Genomic DNA, 9,246 nt, shown 5'->3' on the forward strand with positions numbered 1-9,246 from the left:
AAACATTATTATACTGTAAATTGCTTAACCAGTCAAAAGCAGTGAAGTATTACCCTCAGACTGCAATCCTCAAACTAAATAGGAACATAAATCAGCATGACTGTTGCTGGTATCATCAAGTCGAGGACACTGGCTGCTCCCACCAGCCTTACTTTGTAACCATTGGCTGCCTTGGTCTCCTTACTGTATAAATTATCCAGAAACGTTAGCACTTTCTGCTGTTCCAACGTGATTGGAAGACCCTAAAGGATATTTCTGTACACTGCTTAAGCAAAGGGTTAGCTTTGTGCAGTATCATGTGATCAAAAAAAAAACCCACCCCAAGTACTGCTTGCTTGTAGGTGGTGCAGAGGAACAAGTGACTCACAACTCATAGTGGAAAAATTGGGGGGAAAATGTTTTAAATAGTCAGAAAAGTACAAAATGGCAAACCACAATTATTGGACTTCCTACGCCCCATGTACTGGGTGGTAAAACCATGTCTTTGCTATGAGAAGACTGATGTCCAAATGTATTAATTTAAAGTGAAGCAATTACTGCTTTTTGCTCCATTCTCCTAGGAGAGAGAGCCTCTACATGCCCTGAATCTGCATAGTACTAAGGAAACCCAGAAAGAAACTGGAATAAGCTACCAAATTTCTGTGTGAGATAAAGGGGGCGGGGAGAACCTGACAAAACCTTCTGGTGGAGCAAAACCTCTCTATCTCATTCTTAAGATGCAGAAATAAAACACTGAAAAAATCCAAACAATTGAGACTAATAAGTTGATATTTATCCATGTGCCACTCTGGTTGCTAAGAGATTTCCTTTCTACAGCACTGTGTTGTATAAACAATAAAGCATTTTTGTCCACAAAGCAATTGTCTCACCTCACTGAATCAAGAGTCTCTCACTGCCACATCCCTTCTATATTGTTCTAATTACAAAGTCAGAGAAAGCACCCTCACACAAAGACAGTGTACGGATGCGGCTGGGCACGCTATTGTTAAACTTGAGCACATAAAGTACAACGTGGGCTTCCTGCATCACGAGTAGAGTTAGCTGAGAGACTATACATTTTAGCTCACAAGCTATAGGTAAATATGGGTTGACGAGCCAGCTCCTAAAGTTCTTAACTGCTGTGGTCATTTTCAGCCGGGGGAAAAATACCCCACCACCCTGATAAGACACATTACAGATCTGCATATAACCTAAACAGCAGACAAGAAAAATATAACTAATTCAGGCCCGTTTCAAATAGCAGCACCTCAAAATCACCCCCAAAGACAGAATCTTATTCTCACACTTTCCTTTATATTGGTAGATGATTCAGAAGATCTTTGCGTCTGCATCCAGACAGAAAAAATACCTACAGTTAACATGCTGCAGTGCATTCGCTGCAGCCATCTAAACGCTCTCCTCATGTGCTCACTAGAACAGAAGGCAGTGGGTTTCTCAGTGCTTTTCATTATGTATAGTACTGCCATAGCAGAGAAAAAAGAGAAAAGGGCAGGGAAACGCTGACTCTCACCCAACCAAAAGATGCACATATGTTAGAGGAAATCTACATGTCATTTAGGAAGCACATGCACCACTTCTCCGAGCGTATGAAGATTATCCAATCCCCCCTTAGGGGGATTTCACAAAGGCACACAGAAATACTACATAGCCAGGTTTCCGTTAAGGCAACTGGCTTCTTGATATGTTTTTGGAAAATTATAACAAAATACAGCCAAAGACAAGAAATCACAGCAGGGCCTTATTTCTCTGGAGCAGTGTACAAGGTGTCATTTTTAAGGACATATCCACCGAGCTGCCAAAGAGGCTGGCCTCTTTATCTGTCATTATGCCACAAACTATAACTATTTTGCTTTATATCTTAGAGAGAAACGCTAAGACTGGAATCACACAGAGGCTCCTGAACTGAACAATGAGCAATGCAGTGCTTACTGAATTTTTCGGGTCCTAGTGTGCTGGAGGGTTTTCTGCAGCTAAGACAAATCTACAGCAGAGAAAAAACGGGCTCTGTGATCTCAGTCACATATTTCCCTAACAAAAGAAAGTTGCTAATAACAGATTGTTACAGCCCAATTCCGTAAAACAGCTCACCCTTAGGAAAAAAAAGAAACATTGAAACACCTTATTTCTGTAACATTATCCCAAAAATGGGTGTTTCAGAAACCAAACATGTGACACAGTCCCAACACAAAGAAGAAAAAATCTGCTTCCACACACATCCCCTTAAGTACATGTATGTAAGGCTAAACTAGTATGCTGTTAAACCTATGAGAAAGCACAGCATTTAACCTCACATCATGGTTACAAACTATTTTCAACTCACAGACAGTTTGCACATCACGGTAACACGAGTGATTTTTCTGGGAAAAATCTGCATCATCACTGCAATCAACTAATATCCTGAATGCACACCTTCTGCATCATCACTGCAATCAACTAATATCCAATTAAACGTTCAATTGCTTTGCAAACCCCACAGCCCCGGTTATCAATGCTATTTTACAACATTAACAAATTATTCCGACAGCTACCAAGTTACATGCAAGAACAAGCTTTGATACTTCAATAGCAAGGTAAGAAAATTAAAACAAAAGACTCCCTGTCAGAATTTGGCACAGATCTAGATACCTTTTTCTTCCGATCCCGGGATCTTTTCCTGTGTTTTCTTTTTTTCTCAGTTTCTTCTTCAGCATTAATTTCTAAATCCCTGTTCTTCTTTAACTGTGATGCTGCGTGAGCCATAATGCATTAAAAATCCTTTACAACAATGCTCCCTTGTAAAAGGTGATTTCCTCGGGCACCTTTAGCCAGCCCTTACAGCAAATGTTCCAGTGATTGGAAGGAAATCTGTGACCAGAGCCAGGAACACATTCAGGATTCAGAGATCTCACAGAAGCTTGCAGTCACTACAAAAATGCATAGTTGCAGATTTCTTCCTATACCTTTCTGTACCTGAACCTTCATAAAACAGCGCAGCCATCGTAATGCATTTAACGTAATGAAAAAGACAGCTGGGACAGAGAAAGCTGTATTATGGCTGTATCCCCTGCCACCAGCTGGAAGTGTCTAAGTGACTCCACTGAAGGGGGAATGCTGAAAAGGAGCGCTTTCTATTAAAAAATATTCCAGAACAATAACATATGCTGTATTGTATTTTCTTCACTAATCCTTAAGCATATTTTTAAAACCTATTAAAAAATGCAGTGTTTATGATGTACATTTCTCAGCTAGTTTTGTATGCTAAGCCATGTAACCTATAATGAAATGGAGCAGCTCCTACTTTAGGTTAACTGCTGATGGTGACAAAAAATAAAATAAAAATTTCTTTTTACCATGGAGACCCTGACTGCATTATGTAGAAAACAATGCATGCATTGCCATATCTTAACAGTATGTCCTTTATATCCATTTCTCAATTCCAATACATTTTGAGAGAGGATTACAGAAAGCCCTGTTGTCTTTTTTTCTTTTTCTTTTTTTTTAAAAATACTTATTACAACACATCATACAGAAAGAAAAATGTGATCACACTAGTGTGTGAAACAGGCATTTAATTCATAGGAGATTTCCTGGCACCGTTCTTTTACGTGGTCAGAAAGGGAAATCGGCACTATTTCCATGCAGTTGGAAATGTACTTTTAGGCTTTTATATCAAGGCTTGCTTCAATCATCTTACTATTTTTGCCACCTGAGTCCTCAATGACTGCAGCTTTTGAATATTCATTATGGGAGGTAAAATAGCAGCAGTATTAAGGCCTGCAGGAGGATATTTTACTAGGATGAACACAGAGCAAGCATCTAGTAAATAAGAAACCATATTTTTTCTACACAAATGTGAACAATCAGCAGCCTGCCTCGAGATTGCTGTTTTTAACCTTTCCCAGTGTTCCTTGTGGCATACTTCACAGTAATGAAGATTAGCATTTTAAGGCAGTCTGATTTCTTTCAGTTAAGACCCAATAGTCTCCACAAGTAAAAGTATGTGTATTTTACATGATACTAGCATGTGTATTTTACATGATACTAGCATTTCTTTCCACAAGGAAAAAAACAGAAGCTGCTGTAAAATAAAAAAGTTAAATTTAAATTTGAAGTGCAGTTAGCCAAATCATATTGAATCTTGGAGCATAGCACTAAATCCAGAGAGGCCTCATGAGGTTGTAAATATTCTTCCCCTGAACGTGAAAGATGTTTTCTGAATCCAGGTTGTTGAGATCCAGTAAAGTGACACGCATCCATCACTTTAGTTTTCACATAGCACAGCTAAAAGTAAAATAACCTTTTAAATCTCCAAAACAGAAATAATTCTGAACACACTGTGTGTTGTCCAAAAGGCAGCACATAGTGCAGTGTTCATCTACTGTTCACAGGCTAACAAACTAGGTTTGAAAAGTTGATTATTTTGAAATGACTTAAGAAAGGCTCAAGGATGAAGATCATAGTTACGTGACTTTAGGGACCTTTCTTCCTGATGCAGTAAAATCACAGGTTTCTGTTTGTATCCAGAATTGTACCTACACACCACCATGTACCACTCCCTACTCCTCATCCACATCTGAAAGACTTCTGAAGACTCATATAAAGCTGCCTTTGGAAAGAGGAATGTTGCACTTGGGCAATGCCTGGTTTTGAACCAGAAGTCCATGTGCTATAGAAGCTTGAATAAACATATTTTTATTTTTAAAGATGCAAAGAGTATACTCAAAGGACATCCAGAACATATAACACAGCTTTCAACTGTAAGGCAAGGAACATAACTGCAGTCAAAGGCCACATTCAGGTGGGTATCTGGATTTTGGCCCAGCTTTTCAGCAAGGCACAGGGCATCTGTGAGAAGACTCTGTTGTACCACACAAGCCCTACTTGAGAGTGGAAATGGGCAAAGTTGCTGATTTAAGAGGGCTGGTATTTCAAGGAACTTGGTGTTGGCGGGAAATGGAAGAACTGCCTTGTACCTATCTAAAAAAAGGCAAAGAAAAAGCACCCAAGGCTTTACTTTCTAGCTCACAAGCTGCCTGCATGACCTTGGCAGTTATTCTCTCTGAAGCTCAACTCTTTCTCTGTAAAATAAAGTTGACATTAGTTCCCCTGTCTGACAGAACACAGTTATTAGCCATCTTTAGAAAATGCAGCAGGACCAGAACTGAAAATGGATTCAACAAAATTCAATAGAGTTGGATCCCTTTTATTCCCAGCCCATTTCCATCTGGATTTGGAAGACTCATGAGCTTTTGCCTTAGGAAATCAACTTCTTATTCGAGCCACAAATGAAGTGAATGTTGCTGTCATTCACTGCTTGCTTGTTAATCCTGTGATGTTCCATAAACCTTTTAACCATTACTAGCCTGTAATTTATGCCTAAATCTCATTAAATTTATGCCTAACTTCATTAAATTGAAATACAAAAAAATGTATTATAAAGTGTTCCATGTTTAAAATATTCAAAGCATACACTTTAAAATGTTGGCACAAAGAATAACATGAACATAGCAGGTTAAAAGCCCTAATGCCACTATAGGCACAGGCCATGTTCTATGCAGGCAGAAAGCAGCCTAAGCTTTTATTAGTAAGAAGAATTCTAACACATTAGGGTAATAAGTGGACTCACCCAATCCCTTGAGATGTGTAAGATTCTATCTGTCAGCAAAGTCTGCTTCATCCCAAGTATCTTTCCAGGTAATTACCCAACCTGACCAAATATGTAGGTGTTTTTATCATGTGGATTACAGTCCCTGCTTGAACTGCAGAGTCCAACTCCTCCTGAAATCGGTTTCAGGAGGAAAAAATGCCTTCTCAAATTAGGATTTTGAGAAAGTATGTTGAAGATAGTAAAGCAAGCACAAAAAAAATAATCCTTTGTATTTGGAGCAATGCTAGGGAGAGTCTGTGCCTTGCAGGCTGGAACAGTCTCAAACAGAAAAGAGGTTCCAAAAGAGGTGTGAGGAAAAGGTTCAGACCCCTGTGGAAAAGAGACTGTATCCATATAACTTCTGCTTTTGGGGAAGTGGTGAACTGGCACCATTCACTGAGAGGTGACAGGGCACTGCCAGATAAATGTTGGACAAAGTGTAAAGGTTTTCATGCCAGATATGTCATAACTCACTTCAGGGGGATTAGGTACTGGAAAACTTCATTAAGTGATTCTTTTCAGACTTCAGTCAAATAATTAAGCTATTTGATTTCACCCTTAATTACAAAGTTAATGAAATGCCAATGAGTGTTTCAGCACAATCCATAGGGTCCTGATAAAGTTACAGAGAATGATAAACTGTATCTCACTTGAACAATGGGAAATTTACACTTTATGTGAGCACAAGGATAACATCTACTTAGCTTCATCTTCTCACAAAGTTGTAATTATGGCTGGGAAGTGATTTTATCAACTTGAAAGTGAAGTGTCATTTGGTTTAGTTTAACCTGCTAGTCCCACTGTTAAAACTAGATTCAAGAGAGACTGCAAAATACCGTTAGCACACAACATTGAAACAGATCTTGAAAAAACAGAAGAATTTATAGGGGAGCAAGAAGTGTTTGCAATCTAATTATTGGAGTTAATTTATCAGTTAGAGAGCAAAGACAGTACCATCACTTTTACATTTATTTCAAATACTTTTACAGCACAAAAAGATGAGACAATCATGAAAATATTGGTTTACTAAGAATATGCCAAAAAATAGATCTATGAAAATCTAAGGTCTCTTAGGGAAAATGGAACATGATAGAAACACTCAATATTTACACCACTTAGATCACTACGGATCAAAAAAGGCTTAAAATCACACACAGTGCTAGAAGGTCACTAAGACAACTCTTACTGGTAAACAAAGTATGTTTACATTTTCCCAAAGACAAAAACAAGTGCTATTGAGAGAACAAGTGTTCTTTAGAGAACAAGTCATATGAGGAGAGGCTGAGGGAACTGGGCACATTTAGTTTGGAGAAGAGGAGGCTGAAGAGGGACCACATTGCCCTCTACAACTACCTGAAAGGAGAGTGTAGAGAGGTGGGTGCCTCTTCTCCCAAGTGAATAATGACAGGATGAGAGGAAATAGTCTAAAGTTGTGTCAGGGGAGGTTTAGATTAGATATTAGGAAGAATTACTGAGAGAGTGGCCCTGGAACAGCCTGCCCAGGGAGGTGGTAAAGTCACTGTCCCTGGAGGTATTTAAGAAACATGTAGACATGGCTCTTCAGGGCATGCTCTAGTGCCCAAGATTATTGGTTTGTGGGCAGGTGTGACGTGATGGGGTGTTGTGTGTGGTGTTGGTTTTTTTTTTGTTTTGGTTTGGTTTTTGTTTGCATTTTTTTTGTGTTTGGAATCGATGATCTCATGGGTCCCTTCCAAATATGATGATTCTGTGATTCCGTGACTCTGTTATAGGTAGAATAGAAAGAGCAGAAAGCAAGGGAAAGGAAAATACATTAAGAAAAATAAAAGGCAATTCTTGTTAGGTTACTCTTAAATTCTTAATTTCTCAGTTGTCTCATACAGAACAAATGATAAAAGGGGGAAGGTGCTGCTATAAGCCCTGCTCTGGCTTACTTTGTTGAGAAAAGCAGTAGAAGTTAGGAGAAAAAGAAAAGAGAGAAGAACAAGGTGTCCTAGAAATAAGGACAATATCGATTTACGAATTCATGAAAATAACACTTCAGGAGAAGACTAAGCAGAAGAAATAGAGTTCTGTTTTTTTTTTTTCAAAAAATAAAATGCTGTGTGAAGGTTAGTTAACTCATAAAAGAACCCTTTAAAGAAGTCTCATAAGATTTATCTGCTCACACATTAGACTAGCAGGCCTTGTGTCTCAAAAACCAGTGAAAAAACCAAACCAAGCAAACAAGATTAAAAGCTTATTTAGCATCTAGTTTTACTTTCATCTCCTTTTCACACATGTCAAGGCAGGATGGACCCATCTCCAAACATGCAGAAAATCAAGGTCAAGTAGCAAATGAACAGAAAACAAGAAAAGTTAAGGCTTGTTTTGCCCTTCTGTTTTGTTGCATTGAGTTTCCCCCACCACCTGCCTCTTCTAGCAGAATTCTGCTTTGGCAGTAACAATCCCAGAGAAACTGAGGAAACATGACAGAGTCTGAAAAGGATGCACACACTACATGGCGAAAAGAGAAATATCTAAATTGCATTTTATAGATCACTTTCATAGTGTTTACTTCTTACCTTCGTTTAACTCACAGTATAAAATTTGGAATTTTACTGAATTACATTTTATTTCTTATTTGACTTCTTTAGGGCACAACAGATAAAAAAAAATTTTTGAAATAATATAAACTCAGGGATGCAGTGATGATGGCCAGATGTTTGAAGCTGAAGGTATTTGTACTGTCCTTACTACTTCCTAAATGATCCTGCTGACCTCACCGGAAATTTAAGTAGAAAACTAAACATTGTAAATGTAAAAAAAGCAAACAAACAAAAAACAAACAAACACACACACACACACAAAAAACCAAAACCCAACCAAATAAAAAGAAACCCAAACCAAAAAATGCCAAACCACCCCAAAAAACCTCAAACACCCCTTCCCCCCGCCCCAAAACCAGTCATGCAATATGCTTTTCACTAAGCATTCTCCAGACACATCACCTCTCTTCTCAGCTCAAACAAGCTCAAGGAAGCAATCACATTCAAACTCATAGACTTAAGCCCAAAATTACTACTCCTCTAGGCAGGGATGACAGAGTTTGGCTTAACTGATGAAGTTACACCTCCCTCCTGCAGTCCAGCAGAGTCCCAACACGAGGATGGCTGACATGTCTGTGAATTCATCACTAACTTCCAGTTTGAGGTATGACATGAAAAGAAAACAGCAATTTTGGATTGCCTTTAAGATTTACATTGTAAATTGAAACAGTTCAAAACCTGACTCAAGGCTCATTTAACCCATGGCCTCAGGGGCAGAGAAAATGGAACAATAAATCTTCAACTGTCCCAGGCCACTATGCAGGTATGGGAAATCTCTGCATACACACTGGGAGAGAGAAACAATGTGCTCATGCACCAGCAGAGGAGAAAGTGTGACTATAGAAGACTGCAGAGTACCCCGCACCTGGAGATGACCATCCCTGACTTTCAAAATGGGATAATGTTTTTGAAGGCTATGTAGAGAAAGGGAGCTTAAAGTGACAAATTAATATTAACTGTTCTGTGAAGATGGTGTAAAGAGTTTCACCTCTGACTCACAACAAACTAAAAAAAAAAAAAAAAAAAAAAACTGGGGTATTATTATTCCGACAG

The 9,246-nt window shown here is 38.6% G+C and overlaps 1 protein-coding gene across 11 annotated transcripts in view; it reads right to left on the reverse strand.

Annotated features, from left to right (window-relative positions):
* The window catches only part of ANK3 (ankyrin 3, node of Ranvier (ankyrin G)), a 208,697-nt gene extending 205,534 nt beyond the window's left edge, over positions 1 to 3,163 (reverse strand). For 4 of the 11 annotated variants that reach the window (XM_014940419.1, XM_014940416.1, XM_014940414.1 and 1 more), the window contains exon 1: positions 2,626 to 3,161. In XM_014940419.1, coding sequence (XP_014795905.1) covers positions 2,626 to 2,739 — 114 coding nt within the window. In that variant the 5' untranslated portion in view covers positions 2,740 to 3,161. Of the gene's footprint in view, positions 1 to 2,625 lie in introns of all 11 variants that reach the window. The other 7 variants (XM_014940420.1, XM_014940417.1, XM_014940415.1 and 4 more) reach the window with 5 other exon arrangements.
* Positions 3,164 to 9,246: the final 6,083 nt, after the last annotated feature.

Source organism: Calidris pugnax, unplaced genomic scaffold, assembly GCF_001431845.1.
Source record: "Calidris pugnax isolate Ruff unplaced genomic scaffold, ASM143184v1 scaffold39, whole genome shotgun sequence".
NCBI lineage: Eukaryota > Metazoa > Chordata > Aves > Charadriiformes > Scolopacidae > Calidris > Calidris pugnax.